The 26,229-nt window shown below is 35.3% G+C and overlaps 1 protein-coding gene across 11 annotated transcripts in view; it reads right to left on the bottom strand.

The window, feature by feature from the left end:
- DGKB (diacylglycerol kinase beta) overlaps nucleotides 1-26,229 on the bottom strand; it is a 494,094-nt gene that overhangs the window by 223,698 nt on the left and 244,167 nt on the right. For 9 of the 11 annotated variants that reach the window (XM_087773968.1, XM_087773975.1, XM_087773980.1 and 6 more), the window contains 6 exons: nucleotides 26,037-26,125; nucleotides 25,840-25,956; nucleotides 21,480-21,578; nucleotides 12,918-12,950; nucleotides 9,014-9,130; nucleotides 3,196-3,269 (listed from right to left, as the gene is read on the bottom strand). In XM_087773968.1, the coding sequence (XP_087630094.1) occupies nucleotides 3,196-3,269; nucleotides 9,014-9,130; nucleotides 12,918-12,950; nucleotides 21,480-21,578; nucleotides 25,840-25,956; nucleotides 26,037-26,125 (529 nt within the window). The remainder of the gene's footprint in view (nucleotides 1-3,195; nucleotides 3,270-9,013; nucleotides 9,131-12,917; nucleotides 12,951-21,479; nucleotides 21,579-25,839; nucleotides 25,957-26,036; nucleotides 26,126-26,229) is intronic. The other 2 variants (XM_087774007.1, XM_087774028.1) reach the window with 1 other exon arrangement.

Genomic DNA, 26,229 nt, shown 5'->3' with positions numbered 1-26,229 from the left:
AACTCTGGCTTTCTAACAAAACTGAAGTTTTAAAACATAGTAATAAGGTAATTAGATATGGTTGTAGAGAATGTATCGTCATGTTCAGAATGCGCTTTTTCTACATATCCATTTGTCTCCCACCATCCCTCTGTTCCAACATTCAAAAACTAAAACTAAAGCACCTAACCTTTTTTACCTTAAAGTGATCCTCAGTTCTTTTCCTTTGCATTTGAGAGATTTGAAAAAAATTGCAAAATACAAAAGCAAATGACAGAGTATTATTGGGGGAGTGCATTTATTCAACTGGTTTTCAGATGGATGCATACAGTCTCTCCAAGTCTAAGGGCAATGAAATGGGCTGGGTTACCATATGGCAAGGCATAAAATCTCATATGGGGAACTGTGGGAACACTGGAGTCTTGACAGTATCTGCAATAACCTTTCTGTGTTCAATGAAAGTCAATTAGAAATCATAACTTCATTCACCGTGATCTCTCAAATACAGAAAATCCTAAGCAAAGACTGAAGAATAGCTTTCAGTAAAAGATCACCTTAATCTGAATGAGTCAAGATAATGAAATTCTCACCTACAAAAATTAGTAGGTTGTGGTTTGGGTTTTTTTCCCCTCACTGCTGTGGAAATCTTACTTTTGTTACAGCCTATCCTCTACTCTTAGCCTCTCAATTCCTGAGTAGATTACAAAATCACTATAATCACAAAGCCTGACTTGAATCACCTTAACTGTGCATTTTACAAAGCTATTTATGTCTTCAAATGTTCTCTGATTTTACTTTTCACAACATATAACTGCCACAAAATTGGAGGCGGGGGGGGAAATATGGGATTCCTCTCTGGTTACGAAGTGTAGAGCAGCCAGATAAAAATGAGAAAAGTAAAAATGTTAAATATTATTGTTCCCTGAAAATGTTTTCATCCCTTAGATTAACTCTTCAAGCTAATAAGCACTCTTAACATCCTTACTTTATAATTTTATTATGTTACTGGTATTGATATGAAACATTAACACCTAAAAGGCAGAAGGAAAAACCCCTTTCTAATAAAATAGTCCATATGTGGAAGAGTACTCTTTTTTTTTAACCTTTTTGAATCTAGTTTTAGATCTAATCATGAGATATTATCTCCTGCTGGCGAATGACTTGAGATATGTCTACATGACTATGCAGTTGACCTTTTGATGTGCTCCTCCTAACACAGAAATATCGAGTGCAACCTTGACACATTAGTATGCAATTTAACATCTTATTTTGTGTGGCATCAAAGCCAATTTAAAAGGTTCTCATACTTCACTATACTCAGCTGCTGGTGGATGCCCTCATGCTATACACTTCATTGTGTAATGACACTTGTAGGTAATGGTGTTAGTGAATGAAGCGTGTATAAGGCATTCATTTTTTAAATTCAAATCATTCCTGTGATCTGCTTGGTATCAGTAACAGTTGCATTAACATAAACTGAGAAGTGTCAGACTGCAATACGTGAATAGGAATACGAGCTTGGGAAGGGGATCAGGTTTTAAACTTGCTTTTACTCTGGAGAATATCTAACATTAAATGACATCCCTTGTGCATTAAGCCCATTCAGATAGTAACACTTGAGACCAATTACGAGCTGGGAGCTGAAAGCTGTGAAACAGCATTTCATTAAATTGTTTCTAGGTTATAATTAATATGTAAGTGCAGCTCTCTAACCTGCCTCACACCTCCATAATTCCAGACTGGATACCTGATCTACTCACTTCATATCTGCACTACATAAAAGTCAAGGTGAGTGCTAGTGCATTACCTTCCACAATGCCTCTCACTGCACAGAAGACCAGGGCTACCTCACACTACTACTGTGTCTGAACATGAATGCTCAGCATGTCTCATATTGTTTTATTGTGATTGCAAAGGCATGTTCTTGAAACTGTTTAGAATTAATCTTTTAGACCATTAACTGCCTTTGACACAACTAGCATTGTTGGCATTGCTGATATCTAGGTATACCAGTCCAGGGACTACATAATCAGCTCCTAATGATAACCTGTTCTCTCAGCAGCCTTTGAGTGCAGTTTTTGTTAAATGTTCTTCAGCTCTGAGAATTCCCCTAGCATCTGCTCTGCAGGATTTTGTCCCTTTTATCAGTTTACTCTAAGGGACATTGTTTGAAAGAAGTGATCTAACACAGGCAGTGGGGAAGAGGTAGGGAAAGCTGACCCATTTGCAGTTTACTTGCTTGGTTCCAAGCTTTAGAAACATGCTGGATCACTCCTTTTGTGCTTTTGGGTACCCATATCACCCAGTATCCACAGGTGTCATCTTCAGCCTGATCTCAGCCAAAAGACCATAACCTTTTTCAAGACTTGAAGGATAAATTACACCACTGACATTGTAAGCTAGGCTATAAAATTTTGGGGACTTATGTGATGATCAAAAATGGCCATATTGTTAGCACTTGTGATTCTGAAGTACACTCTGAAAAGTCTGCTCAGGGGATAACTAATTCAGCATTTCTGCCTGAGTTTGATGGACAGAGTAGGAGGAGAATGCTCCTTACCTGTTTTATCATGCCTCTGATACACTATCATTTAAACATAAACGTAGGCATTTTGAATTTAAATCAATCAAATTACTGACATATATAAAACTAAGCATGTCTTTAAAATTTGTGCGATTGGACTTTAATATTTTAACTGGATTGTTAGAATGTATCCTATCTAAAGAAATCAAAAGGTTTCTTCACTTTAGGAAATCTTATGGAGAAGTTGGAGAGTTTACTCACTAAATCTTTAAAAGGCAAGTCATGCATTAGAAAATGGAATATTGTTTCCAATGTAAATTATTGGCCTGCCTGCATAATTATTACAGAGATTAAAAGAAAACTGTTATAATTTCAAAGTTGCAATGCAAAATATAGCAACTCACATCTTCATGCAAATCACACAAAACCATACACCGAATATAGCTACTTTTTCTGATGTGAAATGAAACTGTTGTGTAGAAATCATTCTAGTTTTTAACTGCAGAAATTGTAGCTATATGTTAGTGTGTACCTTTTCTAAAGAGGGCAATGGGGTGTTCAAATGTAAGGCATAACAGTATAAAATGTTGGATTTCTTTTTATATACAAACTTTTAATGTTCACTTTTAAACATATCACAGAGATCAGAAAAGAGAAAGAGAGCAGGGAAAAAAAGAGAAAATAAACCTTACCTTTCCCCTTGTTTCCCACCACTTTTAGGATTGACAAAAACTAAAAGTGGATGAGTGCCTGGAACTGGAGTGATCTAAAAGAAGGGAATAACACAGCCACTCATTAATGCTGTGTGTTGCATTCATTTTTTCCTATAGTAGACAGAAAACAAAAAGCTTAATGCAAACTCTATGTTCTGCTATGTAATCCAGCTGGAAGCAATTCCATAATTTGCAATAATCCTCACTTCATTAATTTGCCACAAATTGCAAGTGACTATTTTTTTAAACTCTAGCTGTCTGTCTTACAGCTGTGATGCCATTTTAACCTATAATTCCATTGAAATATTGATATATATAGGTTACATCCATGAATAGAGAAAAAAACTTTAAACACAAGAAATGCATGACTGATTCTGATAGCAATTTCCTATGGAAAAAGTTATGAAGAAACTGTATTTTGTAGTGAGAAATGACACTATACTATAAAGGTCAAATATAGCTATATGAAATTTTAAACTTGACGGAATAATTTTCTATTTTTTTTTAAATGACAAACCTGCAATATTTGATATGATATGAAATCACACACCTCTTAAAATGTAACAAACATAACAATAATGAGTTCCTTTAAACACCTTAGAAAGCTGGAAAACTTAAAAAAGTAGAAGGGAAAAACACAGGGAAGAAGGACAAGCCTGAGGAAAAGAATGGAAAGGAGGATATACTGAAGAAAATAACGACTTCTACCATGTCTTTTAATTCTTTTGTGCATGCAAAGTTTTACATGTTCACATCGACGTTCAGCTTTACAAACTAACACCTTCCTTCAAAGTAATAGTGTTAGTCTGCACTTTCAGATACTTTAAGACGTGAGTGTTCACTGCCTTTGCTCCATAGACTTTGAAGAACATAAAAAAATTACATCAGATGATCTCTCTCTAATACTTGTTTTTAAACCATAAAGCTAGACTATTCATATTAAAAATTATCACTCTTAGACATATATCAATTCTAAAATGTTTAAAAGCATATTAAGAGTTCAAAGTCAACATCTCTGAAGTCATGCACTAACAACTTCAGAGGTGAAGCTTAGACTGTTTCAAAATCATAGAATCATAGAATCATAGAATCATCAAGGTTGGAAAAGATCACCGAGTCCAACCGTTAACCTAGCACTGCCAAGTCCACCACTAAACCATGTCCTCAAGCACCATGTCTACCCGTCTTTTAAATACCTCCAGGGATGGGGACTCAACCACTTCCCTGGGCAGCCTCTTCCAGTGCCTGACTACCCTTTCGGTGAAGAAGTTTTTCCTAATATCCAACCTAAACTTCCCCTGGTGCAACTTAAGGCCATTTCCTCTCGTCATAGAATCATTAAGGTTGGAAAAGACCCTTAAGATCACCGAGTCCAACCGTTAACCTAGCACTGCCAAGTCCATCACTAAACTATGTCCTCGAGCACCACATCTACCCGTCATTTAAATACCTCCAGGGATGGGGAGTCAACCACTTCCCTGGGCAGCCTCTTCAATGCCTGACTACCCTTTCGGTGAAGAAGTTTTTTCTAATATCCAACCTAAACTTCCCCTGGCACAGCTTGAGGCCGTTTCCTCTCATCCTATCGCTTGTTACTTGGGAGAAGAGACCAACACCCACCTCACTACAACCTCCAAAAGGAGGTAGTTGTACAGAGCAATAAGGTCTCCCCTCAGCCTCCTCTTCTCCAGACTAAACAACCCCAGCTCCCTCAGCCACTCCTCATAAGACTTGTTCTTTAGACCCTTCACCAGCTTCGTTGCCCTTCTTTGGACACGCTCCAGCACCTCGATGTCCTTCTTATAGTGGGGGGCCCAAAACTGAACACAGTGTGCAAGGTGCAGCCTCACCAGTGTCGAGTACAGGGGCACTATCACCTCCCTGGTCCTGCTGGCCACACTATTCCTGATACAAGCCAGGATGCCATTGGCCCTCTTGGCCACCTGAGTACACTGCTGGCTCATGCTGAGGCAGCTGTCAACCAGGACCCCCAGGTCCTTTTCCGCCAGGCAGCTCTCCAGCCACTCCTCCCCCAGCCTGTAGCGTTGCATGGGGTTGTTGTGACCCAAGTGCAGGACCCGGCACTTAGCCTTGTTGAATTTCATACAACAAAGGATGGAGAGTCTTCCTGGCCCTCCTTTTGTCGCTGATATATTTGTAAAAACATTTTTTGGTATCTTTAATGGTGGTGGCCAGTTTAAAATGATACACTGAAAGCTCTTGCTCCAAATCCTTATTCGTAATTCCTGAAATAACAAAAGCTTTTCAGCTGAAGATTTCATAAAATGTAATTTAAGTCAAAACCCGAGAACATGACAGCTAAGGAGTCATAGAGGCATCCTACAGGCATACAATCCTATAGGCGTCTAAAAGCGCTTTTCTTCTAGTAGGAAGCGTTAGGCACTAGTGTGTCAACTCCATCCATAAGTTTACAAACAATGCATCCAAATCTGTTCCAATATATACAAAAAATAAGGAGAAACCCCAGCAAACTCGGTGGAATTTAAACCTAGCATAAAACCAACCTGGTATCACATTCTGTCACAGTATATTGCTACAGTAAAGTGCTGTATGTTGAAACATATATCAAATTGCAGGATACAGTGAAGTTTGTCATATATTTAATTTTTATCTACTGTTTTAATCAATTTTAGTTATTTAGCCAATTCCCATGATGTTTGTTCCTGTGAACTAAGTGTAAACCAATGGTGCTCATTGTGACAGAGATGGACTACCTACTGAAATCCCTTAGGACGCAGGTTAATTAATGAGACTCATCCTAAGGTTACACATGATCTATTACTTCCTCTAATTAGAAATAATAATCCTGATCATTATGCTGGTTAGCTAGAAAGAAGTAAGATGAATGTGCTTAACTATGATTAATTGTCTTTAAGTCGTGCAGATCTCCACTGCCGCAAAGTTATCTGCTCACTGCTGTCTGATGGAAGGAAGGTTTGGTCTTGATACTTTTCTCAACAAAAGCTAACTGATGAACTTATTCCTATTTTAAATCTTTTATTTCAAAATTTAACCATATTATTAAAAGCAGAAGGTTTAGGACCATAAAAAAAATCTAATAACCAGTTTGTATTCCACTCAATTCCAAAATAAAGTCTCTTTCAATTAATTTATTACAGTTTTTCCAAATTACTTTTGTAGATAACATAGACCTTTCCATATAATAAACAATGTAACTAAAGATTTAGACTAACTTGGTGAACATTTTCAGGCCTTCATCTATCATGATTTAAAGGCAATCTCCACAAAGTTATAGTATAAGTGACTCACATTTAAAAAAAAAAAAAAAAGTGGCAGACCAATTATATATAGTTTCTCCCATATTGAAAACAGAGGTCTCCACAGGACTAGTATGAAGATTTGCTGGGTATATCTTTGATTTGTTATCTTGGGAACTTAAATCATAAACAAATGCAATTAACATCATAATAAAGTTTTCTGAATAAAAAAGGTTCCAAAAAAGTCACAAAAATCCTTCTCTTGTTCTTGTTCTTTGAAATCACTGAAGATCATGTTAAAATCATGTTAAAATGAGACCATGCCAGCAAAATTACAGTATTAGAATCACAGTAGCATGCTTTGGCTAGATATGGGGGAATTAGAGTAGTATACTTTGATCAGCTACAGAAATTTTTTGCTCCAGACCATCTTTAAGCGAAATACTAACATTAATTATCAGTTGTATTTATGGAATCTTACATCTTTGTGGAAATAGTTCCTAAATTATACAATCTGTGAGTGAAAAAAAAACCCTAGCAGTATCTCTAATCTCAGCCTTCCACTACGGTATCCTTCGAGATCCACTCGGCCTTCACAATGATCAGGTTATCATTATTGATACCCATTAAAAATTTAATAGTTGGTGCTAAGATGGATTTCTGCTACTCCACACCAATTTTATCCAATAGAAAAAACCAAAGACCACAGTATAATCAGCAAATTAGCGTCATCACTGCAGAATTATTTCTAATGCTACCACTATGGTTACCAGTATTACATCATGCACTACATTATAGAGGTGGCATTACAGAACAATACCAAGCACTTCAGAAAACACCTTAAATCCCTTTAATAATTATTCTACCATCTTAGTCCTCACTCCTGCTTTCTCTTCTTCTCAAGCAATAATAAATAAAAGCAATGATGAACTCTACGCTTTGGATTCATCATGGAAAGAGAAGATAAAACATAAGTTTTGGATCATACTAACAAACTTAAAGAAAATCTGATGCCATCATGATATGAAAGCAGAAATTTTAATAATTTAAGGTTGTGTGTGTAAGAGTCAGTGCTGCTAGGAGTTTGCTATTTTGAACAGATCAGGCACTGTATCCCAGGCACTCTATCCCATGAGTGGGAAATAGAGACTCTAAAAATACCTGAAAATATACTATGAGCATAAGCAATCTAATGCTTGGGGTAAAACCAAAATTCATAATGATACATGGTGCTGCTACCAAAAGGAGATGCCAAATATGCTCCTCTGTCTAGAGCAGTTGGGCTCACTGGAATTGCACAGATATCACCCAAGAGTTAGAAAACTCTGTGTGCTTCCTTTAGCACCAGTTTATTAGAACAACTCTTCACACTGTGCCTGATTAGACAGAACTTGAGTTTTCTGTCAATGAATATTCTAGCTCTTTTGCTTCATGCTTTAACTGTCATGGATGATCTGGATAGCAGTGCAGCCTGTGAGGGTGGTAAGTACAGGAAGAGAACCTTGAAAGCCATGGATAATGATCGCTGTAATAGTCTACTAGACGATCAACGGAGCAGCCATGTGACTGCATAGGTTTTAGGGTTTGGGGTTTTTTTTCCTTTTTCTTTTTTTTTTTTTTTTTTTTTTGAGTTGTCATAACAAGAACATTTCACTAATCTAAAAAGATGAAACAACAAAATAAGCCTTTCTATCCTGACACAATAAGGTATATCATGAAATAATTACGAGGTATACAGCCTTTGATATACGGTAACGGAATCTTTCACATTTGACTGAACCTCAATTGCCACACATCAAAAGATATAGAGAACAGTCAACTATGTATATCAAATGGTTATCACATTGTTATCATGATGATCCTTTAAGTCCTGAGGAGATAAAGAAGCGGCATCATATATGTGAACATTGACTTTACTCAAAACTACTCATTCTTAAGGGAAAGAAGTCAAGCAGTTCAGGCAGAACTTCTGGCATCCCTCTAAGTAACCTCCCTAAAATAACATTAGCTCATCACACACACAGGTTTTCCTTTCAAGTAGAAAAAACTTGCATTTTTATTCTAGATATTGCTGCTACTAAAATCACCTTGCTTCTCTCCACTCTTAATTTTGATGTGTCAAATACCCTATTTTGAAATACCTGGACAAATAATATCATTGAAGTTTACTCTATTAATTAACAGGTCCAAACGAGAATAGTGAACAGTTATCAAGACATAGACTGAGATTTATAATGTAAATTCACACGATGCTGCATGACAGATACTAAAACCATCGAGTTCAGCTTCACCCCACAATACAAGTGGTTTAGAGCTGGTTTTCCCTCCCTCTTAATGTCTTAGGAAATCCTACCAATGACATGAGAAGCAGATTTGCACCACAGGACTCCTGTACGGATGGAAGAATTTACCTTATTATTACATTTTTAAATACGTAAACATGAAATATTAGAAAAGTGAATGTACTGGAAATATTTCACTTTAAAGATTGCTCACTCTATCATTGTCTTCATACACCTAGAAGTATCTCCTTAAAATTAAAATAACAATAATCACACCTGAAGACCTTGTCCATCTATGGTGACGGAATTTGCTCTTTGCATTTTGTTCCGTTCTCCTAGTTTGTTCATTTGCTGTGGACAACTCTTTTCTTTTTTCACTGTTGCCTGTCTTTCCTTGAAAAAAGAAGAGAAAAGAAGAAAATGTAACGTTTTAGCACATAATAGAATGCTATACAACTGTAACTGAGACTGTGCCTCCACAAAATTGTTTTTTGACTAGAGAGTAATGTCAGATTCTGCTTTAATGAAAATGAGATCTCAGTCAAATTATTACACAATGTCTGGCAACTTCACATAACATCTATCTATGTGCCTGGACATTCCATAATGACTAGGCAATAGATGGATGAAAAGTGTGCAGTCACAACACAAATTAATGCAATGATGTGAAAAGATAATCTGACGGATGGCATTCTGAAACTGGAAAGCCAATCATACAAAATACTTGATTGTTTAATAAGCACGTTGATAAGAGATCAGTAATTTATGAAAACTTCATCCTAACTGCTAGCAAAAGTTGGATGCTTCAAGAGTACTTTACCTCTTTGGCAAAATATACCTGTTCTAAAGGTACCATAATCAATTGGCTGAGTGGCTTTTCATAACATGTATTTTTTATCAGAAAGAAACCAGAATCTACATCAGATTCTGAGCCGTTGGCATCTTTTGATGCTGATATACAGCACAATCAGATGGTTATTTGAAAAAGGAAAGCTCAGAAGTATGTTGCTGTAATTATATTCTCAACTGTTGTCAGGGCATTTCAGAGAACTCTGAACGAAAAAAAGAAGTCCTTGCTCGTTGTATCTCATTTATCCTATTTATAAACTGCACCCAGCATGTACTTTTAGGTTATCCAAAAATGCACCATAAATTAAGACAGCAGATGTTTATCAAATAGAATCAGTGTTCCCAATCCCGACTGCACCCCAGTCACTTTCCTCACTTCACAAGTGCAAGGAGGCTTTAAACTAGTCAGGGGAATGGGCTGGCACAAAGCTGCTGCACTAGAAAGGAGCATGAAGGACACTGTTGCACCCCCTGCAACTGCACTCAGTAAGCAGTTCATTAAATGTTACCATTTACGTTCCATACCAGGCCAAATCCATCTCTGTGGTACCTCTGATAAAGCCTTAGGGATTGCACTAGCAATTAATCCATGCCACTCTTTCTGGAGCAGTTTAAACTGGTAAGAAACATTGACACAGATTCTCTGGCAGGAAGGGAATAACTCCCGGCTTAATACAGTGCCTTCCTAGTATTACTGTAACACAGATGTGGACCATCACTGTGTTTATACCATCTTTGGTTTCCTTGAATTTGGAGACTGACACAGCCTCAATCCAGTCCTGATGCAAAGTGGTCCAAGTCATCCCAGGCTGCTTTGGGCAGCCAAGTGCTTTGGGGAACCATGGCAATCTTATCACATTTCCTATAAAAGGACTGACAAACCTATGCCACAAGAAAAAAAAGGAAAAAAAAAGAAAAAAAAAAGAAAAAAAAAGGAAAAGAAAAAAAAAAAAAGGGGAGAAAAAGAGAAAGAAAGAAGCAGGGGAGCCTACACTATTTCCCATATGCAAAGAGATTCCTAAGAGGTTAGTTAACTGAGCTCTTGGACGCTTTGAGTAACTTGATCAGTTCAAGAGGAGGTCCAAGAGTCTAGACTACAATATCATTGCTTTAAACAGAAAACAGTAAAAGCAATTAGAGCTATTCATCTCAGCCCTAACCTTCAAAACACAGACAAGCACTGTCCATACCACGGTCTAAGAAATCACTGACTCTGCACTTATTTATTTGGCTATTTTTTAGAAACTAGAACTAGGATGAGGCATCCAAATAGAATAACATTTGTGAACTAACACAAAACATTAATGCACAACAGTATTGGTTAGTCCCAAGGATAGAGAGTAAGAAACTTCAGTATGAAGGAAGCTTCATACTTTGCTACATCGGTAAAAAGCTTTGGGGTTTTAAAGAACTTTTGTTTTAAACAGAATTTTATATTACAGCCAAATCTGGCTCTTGGATATTGCAACACCTTCAAAAAAATCAAATCAGATGTCAGTAATGCAGATACACAGCTAGTAAAAAACTCTGATTTCTAACGAAAATCAGAGAAGGGGAGCAAATTTTAAAAAGTCTAGAAAAATTTTAAGCTAAACAACACATTTGTGATAGTTCAAAGAAAAAGGAACAGATCCAGTACACTGAGTATGTGTATTTAGAGAGGTTAAAAAAACACTGTTCAATAGATGCCTACTTATAAAGTGTGGCACTAAAAATCTTCTTGCATGTATCATGGTATTACTTAGAGAAAGGTATTTATACACTGCTGAGAACTGCCTTTACATAAAGGATGCTTACCACAGTGCCCAAACCTGCTGTTATCAATCATTCACTAGCAAAATGCAGTAACAATTACCTCAAGCAAAGTTTTGGATATTGTTTTTTTTGTTCCAGCACGATACAGACAGCTGCAAATACCCTCAGCTGGCTCTGGCCCTATGACCGCTGCATCAGCAACATTCCTTCTCCAATTTGTGTTACCTGTCCCGTAAGTAAAACAATTGCTTGACTCACAAAGACAGCTTCTCCTAAGCAGTGACTACACAAGATTAGGCCATACACCTCACACAATATAAAGAAAAAACTATATTCATGATACAGTATTGTCTAGAGTGTTATTAAAAAAATCAGATATGGATACTTGACCTCATTATCATTGAAGGTCTGCTTCCTTCAATGATGATTTTTGAAGAAAGTAAAAATAATGTACTTTGTATCACCCATCTTATATGCATATGATACCATAATACATGTCACCACATGTACCAATAGTGCTCTCTGAAACATTTCTGAAGAAGCTAATAGGATATTCTAGATTTCCTAGAGTTATATATCCTGTAATTTTTAGATATGTGTCATACTAGTGAGGATCTGACTTACAGTTTGTATGAAATAATATAATAATGTGTATCTTAATTCTATTGAATAAATCTATTAATGGAACACAAAAAGATTTACCATTTTATTAAAAAAATCTCTTTTAAATATTCTTGCACAGATACTTTGTTTTATATATGAAATAGAAAGCTGGCTTTCTAATCCAGTCATACTTGACTCTTTGAATAACTTTCTTTCAGGAACTATACCATTACTAAGCCATCCAAGAGTGTCGGAAACTAAACTGTCATTTTTTTATGAGATAACAACAGTTTAACAAAATCACCTGTGGATATCAGCCTACAAATTCTAGCAATGTTAAGACAAATTTGACATGCATTGAATAAATGGTTTTACAAAATGCAAAAATTTCTTTTTCAAGGTAAGAAATGTTTCTACAACAGCTGTGCTGTATTTAATATCTTGTTAATTAAAGTACACAAAATGATAAATGTATCTATGAACCATTTTGTTTAGTGGACATGCATGAGGTTGATAGAGATGCTGAATACAGCATTTTAAAAGCTATTGTACATTTTGATGGCTCAAAGAATCAAGCTTTTCTGTTCCTTTGGTATGTGCCAGAGCACATACCTTTCAAAATAGTACTTACCACAACAAAAATTTTTTCCACCCATTTTTGCACCTCTCGTGCCTTCTTTTCTCCCCTTGAACTCCCACTTTGAAGTCAATATCCATTAACTGGAGCTTCTACCATTCAGTATTGCTCCAGAGAGATCACTGCCAGATAGGAACTATTCAATTGTGTCTATCCCTTATTCATCCAAATAAGAAAGAAGAATTGATAAATAAGACAGGGCCTTTCAAATGACAACACAGAATATCATGCCTAGATTTTTAGTTCAGCCCCAAAATGCACTTTTATAGCAAGAAGAATGTACAATATCATGATCTGTTAGTACTCGTGTGTATATGGATGCCTCCCGTTACGCACCTCAGGGAGCAAACCTCCTAAACTGGGTAGCGTCTGTTGGAAAAAGAGAATGTTAGGCTGCAACATCGAACAGCTGGGATGGCAAGGGGCATGGAGAGAGCACTCACGAGGAATGTTACCTTGCAGCAGTTGTATTTAACAACAAATGTACATGATGCTTTTTTACACATTTGCACAACCGTACTCCCCCAATGTTTTGGCTGTCATATTATATAATTTATATTCTGGGAAGTGTGTGTGGGATCATTTTATCACCAGCTAAAAATACTAGAAAACCTGAGGACTATATTCTTTCGAAGAGTAAAAAGAGATACTTGGTACCTGGGGAGTATTCTTTTTATTTTATCTTCCAAGTCTTTGAATCCGCATCCAAAGTGAGGAATCTTATTTAAAAAGCTTTCTTTTACTACAACTAAAAACATTCATCCTCAAAAAGTATTTCTACACTTTCTTTATATAGACGTACAGTCTTTTCCTTTACACAAAACACGGACACTTAGAAATATCATACTTTATCATAGATGGTATAAGAAAACAGATGAAGAGTAACTAATGGCTTAATAAAGTTACATTTTTACAGTTTATCTGCTGACACAGAACCCAGTGCCAATGCAGCAAAAATTGCTTTTTCTCACCTTGTCTCTTAATCAAAACATTTTATTTTACACATTAAACAACAATTACATTAAATAGCATTCTAAAGCCATTAGTGAATGGCTAATACCATTACACAGTTTGTCAAGTAACTACTGAAAACTTGAGATTACTTCCGTATGATAATTACTTCTTTTATACTATATGCCTTCAGATGAGGCATATACCCTAACGCTCAGCTTGGGGATGAGGGTGCATAAGGAGAGAACCAAATTCCATGTTAATATGCATAAACTGAAACAGTTATAAAAAATATATCTTATTTTAGAACTCTGAAGCTTGAAAGATATTGATCAGGGGAATCTGGTCATGGAAGATCAGATGGAATGCATGGAATACTGTGTAAAGGTATCCTCAAATGTTTGCAGGATGAAGGCCATGAAAGTTTAAATATGCATCTTGAATACCAAACTGATGCTTTGGGGTTTTTTTAAGGAACTTGGAGGAACTGATGATTCCATGATTCCTTAGAGCTATTTTGTTTAATGACGTAGGAATCTCCAAGGGATACAAAACCTGTGCTTTAATATGCAATGAAATATTAGAATAGGTACTCCTAGACTGTAACTTTGTAAACCTATGTGGTATTCAAGACCTTGCTTACAATTCCATTCCATGCAATTTCTGTCCATATTTACACAGTAACCAAAGAGAATCAAAGATTCAGACACCCTGAAAACTTCAAAAAACGCACCACCACTACCCCAAAACCATGGGGAGCAATCTGTCTGTAATATCTATTAGATATCACACCCAACTAACCATGATTTAGATGTGCTAGAATATTTTGAAAATTTACTTTAGAAAATTTTCTCCACATTTCCAGCTTTAACCCTGTGTACATACTAACCAGAAGGGCCAATATTAGGACACCACATCATGCTGCCATGAAAGCTCATAGAGCTGTAGCACAATACCCAGCTCTACATCCATGGGCTGAAGCTAAAAGTCATCCTGTGGACAAGATTAGTGACCAATTCACTAGCAAAAATACTGTCCAGTGAGCTGCACATGCCCACACGATAAAGGAAAGATAAGGCTTCTACTGTATCTGAGAGCTGTCTTGATAGAAACATTTGCAGCTTAAAAAAAAAAAAAATCACATTATGTCAATCAGAAGGTGGTATTTTGTCACCCATAATACTAGTAGCCAAAATACATGGAAAAAGACAAGACTGGTACAGTGACAATGTCATTTGAGAATACCTTCTGAAATAGCTGACCACAAGACTGTTCTGAACAAGGAATTGCTACATGGCAACTTTATATATATACATCCTTTGTGTTGATTGTTTAATATGTCTTAATGAAGATGTAAAGAATTACACATCAAAATCACAATGAAGTATTTCTTATTTAGCATGTTAGCCTTAGTTCATTTAGTTGGCTGAAGATAACTTGCCTTACATCTTGCACCCATTCAATGTATGCATCAACATGCACTAACAGTAGGACCCAAGACTTCTAATTTAATTTGCAACCTAAAACGAACTTGGGCTATAGCAGGCAATTATATACATCATCCAAGAAAGATAAAAGAGTTGGAAAAGAATTTTGAAAATAAAAACATGTTAAACACCAATGGGAGAGGATGTAAGGAATAAACTTAGGGACAGACAGTACTGATGAGTTGTGGGCAGGCAACTAGATATAACTTAAAATGATTGAATGGCTGCCATTTCAGTTTATCAGCATCTTATTATTTTAACATTGAACTGTGTTTGCCGAACAGATAATTAGTTAGGAAGATACATTTTCCTCCAGGGCAATTATTAATTTCCTTCTGACTTCAAAGAAATGAAAAAGCTCTTAGTGTAGATAAGCACACCATTATATTTCAAGTCTGGTTTAGATTCTCAGAGAACAGAATCTGCAATATGATACACAATTGAAAAGGAAAAGAGTGTTTTGTTTTTTAAATGTTTCAATTGCTATGTATTACCTAATATTCAACAACCAGATTTAAATTCCTCCCCCCACAGAAGCATATATATTCAAAAAACTGTTTTTCTGTAGTATCTTTTTTCAGAAACTCAGAATAAGGCTAGTACTCAGCTTCAAAGGATCAAGTTGCTCATAAAGATGCTTACACACTGCACTGACTTTCTGCGCTCCATGTTGAGCTTGGATTCAACTGAGTTAAAACTGATCTCTACTACAATAAAAACAGAAGAATCATTTTAAGATTAAAAAATGGAAAACGGATTAAGAAAGCTCATTCTTCAACCAGCAAGTGCAACCAATCCAGAAAATGGATTAAGAAAGCTCATTCTTCAACCAGCAAGGGCTAAGTCCCTTTTTTCTCTCTCTACATCTCTGCTTTCCTGTGTCAGTAACATCTACCCACCTCACAGGAAAACAGTATTAGTAAAACATTGTCCTGGTTTTGGCTGGGATAGAGTTAACTTTCTTCATAGTAGCTAGTATGGGGCTATGTTTTGGATTTGTGCTGGAAACAGTGTCGATAATACAAGGATGTTTTTGTTATTCCTGAGCAGTGCTTACACAGAGTCAAGGCCTTTTCTGCTTCTCACCCCACCCCACCAGTGAGTAGGCTGGGGGTGCACAAGAAGTTAGGAGGGGACACAGCCGGCACAGCTGACCCCAACTGACCAAAGGGCTGTTCCATACCATATGACGTCATGCTCAGCATGTAAAGCTGGGGGAAGAAGGAAGAAGAGGGGGACGTTCAGAGTTGTGGCATTTGTCTTCCCAAGTAACCATTACTGCTTTCCTGGAGATGGCTGAACACCTGCCTGCTGATGGGAAGTAATGAATGAATTCCTTGTTCTGCTTTGCTTGCATCCATGGCTTTTGCTTTACTTATTAAACTGTCTTTATCTCAACCCATGAGTTTTCTCACTTTTACTCTTCTGATTCTCTCTCCTGTCCCACCAGAGGAGGGTAAGCAAGCAGCTGGGTGGTGCTTAGTTGCCGGCTGGGGTAAAACCACGACAAACGCATTATCAGACATGGAAAAAGTATCTATTGAACTATGTTGCAACTATAACACAGCCATTAGCTACTCTATCTAGTCTCTCTAAATACTGATAGTCAAAGAAAATTCTTGTACAATATTTTCAACTTTAATTCTGTATTACTTTTTGCCAGCATCTCAACACACTTGCTATATTTACACAAAAGTTTGAAGCTACAGATCATAATGTATATCGTTTAGCTGCACAAGGCACATTGCTTAGCTAAAACTTTTGTAATCATCTGTTGTGTACATTGTTTTACGTGCCTAAGTAGAACTAGTTACAAACAAAAAAATTTTTGAACATTTATATTCTTGTACAATAAAATGCCAAACCAACCCAAACCCAACCCAAATCAGATACAACTGTTTTCTCCACCAAAATAAATAGCAGTTTATATTTTAAAATAAGACATCAAGTGAATTCGACTTATGACGGTATTTTATATTAGATGTATATAAACAAATCTAGTCTATGATGTATAAAAATTCTCTATATATTTTATATATACCGAATTCTCTCTCTAGATATATATTCTATATTTATATAAATAGAATTTATGCTTAAATGATTTTGTCATAAAAAGTTATAAGCATCTTCACTAGACAAAAGAAAAACCAAATTAATTCCCAAGAGAAAAGAAACAAAAAGTGAGTTGTTCCAAACTTTTTATCATGATGACCAATTTGTCCCAGAATGCTGAACAAAGAAGTTGAAAATCGAACACAAGGGAACGTATCCAATTGTAAATTTTATTTCTTTCACTTCTTGTCTTCAAAATTACACCAGACCCTCCCCCTTTGAAATAAACTGGTTACTATGGAGACAGTGATAACTGCCATACAGTAATGCTCACACCGTAATCAGGGTACCTTATGTTTTACAATTTATTCCATAATTTTCTTTTTATTCCATGATCAACAGTTTTAATTACAGTTTTCAAAACCAATGTTAGAAATCAAGTAAAAAATAATTCATTGTAAAACTCACATAAACAATAGGAGACTCAAAATCATCATACATTATGAAATAAATATATATTTATTAAATAGTAGGCTTTTATTGGTTGATTTGTCATTACCCAAGGCTTTATCTATTTTGGTGGGAAATAGAAAAATCTCATTACTTTTCTACAAACATAAATATGAATTAGAACATCCTATGTGTACATCAATAAATGGAGCAAAGTAAAGGAAGGCATGAAATGAAGAAGCCAAAATGTATGTTGGCATTTTCCCCTTTCTGTGTTATAAAGGGGTGGAGGGAGAGAAGCTGTATCATAAGGAGAGACCAAACTTTTTTCTTCACTACTCACTCATCTCATTCCAATACCCAGTTTTTAACCTGGTTATGATCTAATTCTGTACTCTTGGTAGGCTAGGATTCAATTGAGTTAAAGATTTTTAAACTCACTGCCAGTCAACCTTATCATGAACTTTCATTATGTGCATGTAATTAATTGGGTCCAATGAACAATATCAGCACTGAGTTATAGACTTTTTCCCCCCACCATATAATTAGAATATAATTACCCACAGGATATCAGAATGATGCAAAACCTTTCCTCTAAATGTGCCCTCATTAGGAAACAAGTCTCAATGTACATTTATTCAATCAGTATGAATTAATTAAAACGTTACCGAAATAAAAGAGAGTAACATTAAAGTGTATCTGACATCTATTAAAAGACTATCACTTGAGATCTGCACACACAGTTTATAACAAAACTCATTTAACTTGAACAAAAAACTTCACCATACAACAAGCCTTATATATGGTAAACAGAAAAGTAAAAAGGACTAGTTTTAAAGCTGACAGACTACATTTTACTAAAACATTTAAAAGTATTGAAGTGAGATGAAAAATCTTTTTACAGCATTGAATCTAGACAGATATGTGATTCTTTCATGATACACACAGTATCAACTGCGTGAGTTTCCCCGTGGTTTCTTTTCAGCTGAGAATGTAGCCTATCATATTTACGAATAGCATTTGACAAGTTCCATTTTGTGCAGTTTTGAAGATGGGAGCCCTCTTATTTAACCTAGACCAGTCATCTAACTTTCACATGACCAGGCATTTAGGTTCTCTCTCCAGCCATTAAGAAAAGGGACACTGTGAGAGGTTCATGCCAATCACTCTATTTTGGAGGAATCTTCTCATGTGTCTAAAGAGACCCTAAATGAGTAACTTAGAACAGTCACCTGAGCTGAGATGGTTATGTTTAGGGGGGAGAGAAATGTCACCCTTTGTGATATTACAATCAGGAAGGGTAGGGTTTTTATTCATTCACAGTTGCAGCAGTGATTTTGGATGTCAGTGGATACCTAGGAAATGGAAAAACTGAAAGGATATGGACCTGAACAACATATTGCAGCTGAGACACCAGTTTGGTAGCTCTGGTATAATACATGGTGCTGTGAAATGCAATTTATGAAAAAATTCTCTTCATCTCTGCAGAAAGAGTTGAGGCTAGACTTCACAAGAACTGAAGATATGAGACATGCTGGATGAGAAAGGTAAAAATATGAATATCCCTAGTTCTGCAAAAGAGACGAGATAAGAAGGGATTTAACCTGTACTCTTGAAGGAAAACTTATGAGAAGGTATCTTGGTCTGAGATTAACTCTCACAGTTTTCTGGGAGAAGTCTGGACTACCAAAGTTACAGACAGAAGGGAAGGCCAAAACTTTTCGGAAATCAAAGATATAAGATTTTTCAACTTGATATTTTCCCACAAGTCCTATAACTTATTCTATGGTAGAAGGAGATACATTCTTTTCTGATACCTAAAAATACTCGAGGATAAACCTGGTACAGAAAGCATTGTGGTTATCTGCTTTTCTTTATCTTCCACATATATGTCGCATTGCAAGAATATTATTGCTCAGCTGATCATTGAAGCTAAATGTGTCCTAGGTGAAAGATCCTTCCACTGGCAGGTATATCAGATTTGATATGTCTGCACACATCATTTCTATTAACAGACACACTTACTATTGTATCTTTAGACAATTTTGACATGGATATATTCACTGGTTTTGCTGTCATTATTGAGAGTGCTGGTTTCACATACACTGAAGTATTGTTTCTCAAAAGGAATCCCCATAACAGGAAATGGGAGAAACTAATTAAAAAATTACTAAGATAAATAATATGCACACTGTAATCAATCGTTTCTAGGAGGAATTCCTATTAGCTAGGTCACTGATGTATTATTTGTAACGTAAGTATACTCTGGATTTTAATGCATTTTTGGAAGAAACTACTAGATGAACAAATATACTACGAAATTATAAAGTTGCCATTAAATCACAGTAAAATATATTTGCCATTTCTAACAATATATATTGTGCTGAAATACATGCTTTATGTTACATTATTAGTATGTAATACTGAAACATGATTCTGATACAGGAAAACATATTTACTTCTGCTTATGCCTTCAAAATTTGCAGATAAAACAAACCTATTCAAGGGTGATTTGACTCTAGAGTGGTTTTATATATCCTCTAAACAACTTAACTAAACTCCAATTGTGGAATGAAAGTCTTAATTCCTCTATCCCTCTTCCTCTCCTGAAAAGAAAATGGAGTTACGCAAATATAATTGAAGATGAAATTTCATGCTGAGGCTTTTATTCAGTTTATAAGAATGGCAAACAATAAATAACAATAAAACAAAAACAGTCCAATAACAAAATCATAATTTCTTCACATTGAATTTTAAAATATTACTTAAAATCCTGAAAATTAAATAATATGATGCAGAATGTAATCATCCAAAAAACTTAAAATAATATTTTACCATTGTTATTCAGAACTTGTCTAGGTAGTATCAAAATACTATTACAGACAAACTACAGAACTACTCTTATGACTTTTCAAAAATATTAAAGAATATTTCATAAATATTAAAGTCAACTTTCCATTGCTTTACCTTCATTGACAGCAATGGAATAGTCCCAGTTTACTCAAGTAGAGGGCCAAAGTCTAGCATCCATCCCTTAGCAGATTTATAAACAAACAGCCAAAAGGATTAATCAGAAAACAAATAATTTACAATGGGCATGAATATTATTCTTAATGATCAGAAGCAGGTTTAAGATTAGTAGGTATATTTTTTTGTTTTTCCTCCCTGCAATAAATCATTCTTTCTTAAGTTCAAGCATTTCTTACTCTTATTATGAAATATATTTAAAGTAAGAGGACCACACGTCTGTTCTGTTATGAATATGATGATGCTATGACTTTCATCAGCATAAAACATCCAATTTAATATATGAATACATAAGTTAATTCCAAAGCTCTTTTTTCATGATAAACTGGTCAGCTCTTTTCTATAAAACCTACACATAGCATGCATTTTTACTTTCATTGAACTGAGTTATTGTTTTTGTGGACAGAAAAATTTACTGTCCACGACTGCAGAATAAAATATACCATAATGTTGATGCATAGCTTACTGCAAGACCAGTGTCATCATTCTAGGTAACCTCCGGCTTAGATCAGAGACCTCAGCATTGCAGATATACAATATGCATCCCAAGCAAAAACTGTCCATAAGAATAACTTCATTATTCTGGGAAGTTGGATCTATAAAAGATGTAAAATGTAGAAGTGTTCTGCCTATACAGTTTCTGGTAAGTACAGTCTGAGTAAGTGATAAAACCTGAGTCAGCGATAAAACCTGAGTCAGCTTCAGTTATAATACGCCCTACAAAAACACCATTCTCACATGAAGGAAAATGCAATATGCAGAGCATAAAGCATGCTTGTGCCTATAAACTCATCAGCCAGGATTACCCATTGTGTTTAAGGTTCACACAGTTCTGTGAATTAACAAATACTCCGGCAGTCAGTCCCAGCATCGTTTTGGTCGTTACCTATGACAGAGGACTACATCTGAAATAAACATACGGACAACTCACCAATACTACTGGGCAGATTGATGTGGGTGGTAAAATATGGTCCTTCAAAGGTCCACAGTCACATTCAGGTTTTAGATGTGAAGCACATTTGTTATGCAACTACAGGAAGACAGAAAATGAAGATTCAACTTCGATATTTTACTACTACAGTCTAAGAAAATAGGCATCCTAGAATGGGGTGAGTTTAACTAATCTAATTATTACTAAAGTACTACAAGGAAAATGAACCACTCTGCAGTGAAAAGCCTCTTAGGATTTTCAAAACCAATGACTTTATATTGAGGGAAAGAACAGTGGATCAAAATATTTTCCAGTTTGGAAATTGCACATGTGGTCCAGCACACCAAATGACAACATTGCACGGCAGTACAGTAAGGTCAGCGTAGCGTTATTGGTGATCAAAACCTTCATTTCAGAAGATAGCTTCTTGCACTGAGCCAGGAACTTCTGTTTTACTACTAGTGGGCAATCTGGGGTAATTCAGGGCAGCCTTTGGTATTACTGGTATAACTCTGCTTCCTACCTGAAGCTGATAAAGTCACTACTGATTCAATTGTGATGCTGCAATATCTATGAAAATATATATGAAATAAGAGAATAATGTAGGAATATCTAAGAGCTTTAAGCTATATTGGGGAAATTTTGGTCTTGATTGAATCAATGTTCAGGCTTCTACTGACTGCTGAAGAACCTAAACTACTCTCCTTTCTCTACTTTATTCTTAGCATTCATCCAGTTTTCCTGAAAGCAATGAGAGTTCTGCTCTGAAAACACGGAAAGAATATCCTCAGGTCTGCTGACTGAAAGAACATTAACTTACTTATCTATTGTTAAAAAGGTGGAAGGGAAAAACGTGCATATAACATCAACATAAAATGCCAACAAATAATGATCTATTTATTGAAATATTTTGCATTAGCAATCACGAGTTCTTGTTGATACTTTAGGATTTAACTCAATTCAAATGTCTCTAAATAGAATATTTCAACATATATATCCAGCCACACAATACAAAGGCACAGTTGTGTGCCTATATCATGCAAAGCATTCACATTTAACTGGTATTCTTCACAATATTAATTGAGATAGCCACGATAAAATACAACTTCATGTTGTGAAATTTGGTGAAAGTTTATTATTTTGGACTTGATGATCTTAAAGGTCTTTTCCAACCTAAATGATTCTACAATTCTATTTCTGCATTGATTCAATAAACTGTGCATTAAGTTCTTCAGGTAACATGCATTTCCCACAGAGATGAAGATTTTATTTTTTGAGAAGATATGTATATTTGCATTAAAGAAAAATAACCAGGATAATAAATATCAGAAATTTTGAATTAAAATCTTATTTAACAAGTGATTTAACTAGTATAATAGGTAGCATACAGCATTAGTTCAACAGGTTCAATAGCTGTTATAAAATCTGTAGTTCAATGTCTGCATCTGTAAATCACATTTTTCCAATTTTCCCTTAGATGATTTAACTATGTCAGTATGAACTCTATTAAAATTACAGTAAAATTGTACCAGTTGCTGATGTGTATAAGCTTTACCGGTAATAGGGTCTTCATAAAGTTATCTGGAACAGTTAATGTTGTCATAACATTTCTGAATTTTGAACTGAACGGCACCTAATATTAGCCTTGTCCATATTCATTTATACTGCAAAGTTACCTTTTCAGGCAGTTACTTAGCAACAGAAAATAAAAGTCTAACGAGTTTCGATTTACTCTGAGTATTAAAGCCTTATTGTGAGGGTATTTTGGTAGCCCTGTAATCTAAATCATTTTTCATGCTAATTCTCTGCCTCAGTGGTAAGGCTACTTGTACCATAATTAATGCACACCAGGCCATGTTACATCAAATAAAAGTATCTTCACACATTCAGTGGTAATTAGCAGCTTTGCTACTCGGTGGCATGCAAACTTATCTACGAAAAAAATAGCTTAATCTTCTTATTAGTCTCTGCTGATCTTTGACAACAGAATTGGTGCATAGCAGACAACAGAAATGGTAGAAGATATGTAGCTTTAATGAAAATAACACTTTGACACAATGAAATAAAATAATATGCATCTCTTCTCAAAAAAATATTTTAGCTGATTTTAAATATGTTTCCCCAAAACTCCCTTACTCCAAACCTAGTTCCTTTAGAATATTGCCTCCCTCACAATCAGATGCCTGTGAAGTAGGAATAAGCATATTTGCTGGAAACAAAACGAGGAAAAAAAACATTTACAAGACTGTGATAGAGAACTACCTACAGAGTATATGGAAGAGGGAATCATGGGCCTGGGTGAGAACTCGGTATAACAAGCCTCCTTAATGAAAAACATCTCTAAATTTCAGGATTTGATTCAGTTATTTGACATTAGAAGTGACCCTATTAAGTTGTAAAAAGGAGAGATATTTAAAATGCATGAAAGAGGCTCAGAATTAGTTGCATAATAACTAGCATCCTCTTACGTTACAAAAATATGTCAGCAACAAGCCCTAAATGTGTTGTTGTACAAGAAGTTGAAAACGTATGAAGGAATTGATGATAATTATATAACTACAGAATATCCATTCAAAAATCAATTATCTGTTAGAAATTTAAAACACTGTTTTTTCAGTAATAAAGTTATTACTATTATTACTGTTACTATTAGCAAAGAAAGTTATTGCAATAGAATACATAGAATACACAGAACTGCAAGAAAAGTGAATGGGAAATTGAAAAACAAATAATTTGCAGTATTTTTAAAACTTTAAAAATACTCATTTTTCACTTATGTGTCTAATTTACACCTGAAGCCATAAAAATTAAATAAAAAGCTTAATAAAGTTATTTTGAAAATACAACATTATTTTTACAGAAAATAAGAATCTTTAAATTACTGATGGAAATACAATTGCAAAATTGTAAACCTCAGTGCCAACATTTTCAATTGTGGCTGTTAAAAAACATAGGCCCATTTTTAATTGGAATTTTGATAGATATTTAAGCATTTAAATATGCACACAAGCACCTAAGATATTGTCAAAATAATTTAGCCTCTTCCTTCACAGTGACTTCAATGATAAATCATTCCTTGGGATTTCCTCAGTGAATATAATTTCTTACAGAAGTCCTCTAAATTTTGATGCATATCTTCCAGAAGTAAAACACCTTTACAAATCTGATCCAGATTCACATGAAATAATGGGAAAATAATTTTTCTCAGGAGCTACAGAATTTGCAACTTCCTCTGACTTTAAGAGGGAGCCTTACATAATATGTATTTCTTGAATGATATACATGTATTATACAGATGTAAACACTTCTGTATCTAGAGCAGAACACTCTTATTTATCTATCTAAACACAGACAGCCATTGCCTAAATTTAATTATCTGCATGCAAAAATTTTGGATTGGGTGTTTTACTCTCTACATAAATTATCCAAATTTTGACAGCAATCTGGACTAGATATTTGCTTTCTTCTGAAATATTGGTTTTTAAGTAATCATAACAGCTTATCACTGAAAGTATCCTGGATCTATTTTCTTTGATGATGTTTCATATTTTGTATTCTTGTGTTAAGAAAATATGTCATAAAACATCCAAACTTGTATGTTGAAAACAAACATTCACTAATGCCTCAGTCTCGTATTATTATTTAAAACACTGAACAAACAACTTGCTGTTCCACAACAATAACAATAATAATAATGATATCAGCAAAAAAGCAAAAACCCTAGAAGAAGGCTGAATCTCTCCCCATACAGATTTAAATCCTGCCCTGGCTAGGAACAGAAATACTGGCATTGCTCCTTCTAGCATGAAGATCTCACTTATAAGGGCAGTGTTCCTTGAATGTCATTAGTTCCAGTTATTGGTTCCTGCTGAATAAGGAACACACGAAAGTTGTATATATTAGACTTGGTGCACAGATTAGTATATTATCAAGATGTCTCTGCTATTATTCCCAGACACTTGAAATCACTGTATCCTACCAGATGTCCTCAATTTCATTTGCCTGTCAGTACACCACAAATTAGGATTTTGCCCTATTGTCACAGTGACCTTGACTTTCCCTGGTACTGAAAACTCCTTTATAATCTTTCTGTAATGTTGATTGGGAAAACTGCTCTTTAGAATGACATATATTATTTCCGTTTGTATATTATCTTGAAGCAGAGTACACCTTTAAGCGCATTTGCTTGCAACAATTAAGGACTCCTATGAATATTCTGCATATGCTGTTTCTTAAACACACACTATCCATTCCTGATGACACAACTGAATGAGACTCTTTGAATTATGAGGCTATAAAAAAGATACAGAGATTTTTTTCTCTTTAATGTGTGCTAAAGGTTTTACTACAGTATACTTACTGTGATCTGACACCAAACACAGTGAAGTCCAGTCAAGCCTTGGTAACATTTTATGGTTTTGTGACACTTATCACATTTTGTTGGACAATTTCCTTCTACCCAGAAATGGTGCATCACCTGCAAAAGAAAAGTGTGGATATACACAGAGTTACTAAATTAACAGATACATGGCAACGTTAATGCTACCCCAAACTTACATCAGTATTCTTTTTGGACTTCACATAGGTTTTGATGCAAGATGCGGGAGCTCTTGCCACACAGCGTTCATGGACTGTATACTTGCAAACTGAAAAAAGAAACACATTAATAGATGTTGAGGCAATGGTGTTTCTGACTACATTCTTATGAAACAAAAAACATTACCAGCATGCCATCTCTATATAATCAATC

This window comes from Nipponia nippon, unplaced genomic scaffold, assembly GCF_047370975.1.
Source record: "Nipponia nippon isolate SJK-2023a ecotype South Korea unplaced genomic scaffold, ASM4737097v1 scaffold_1, whole genome shotgun sequence".
NCBI classification, from domain to species: Eukaryota; Metazoa; Chordata; class Aves; order Pelecaniformes; family Threskiornithidae; genus Nipponia; species Nipponia nippon.
Note: the sequence above shows the minus strand (reverse complement) of the source record. Positions and strands in the feature narration are given on the sequence as shown.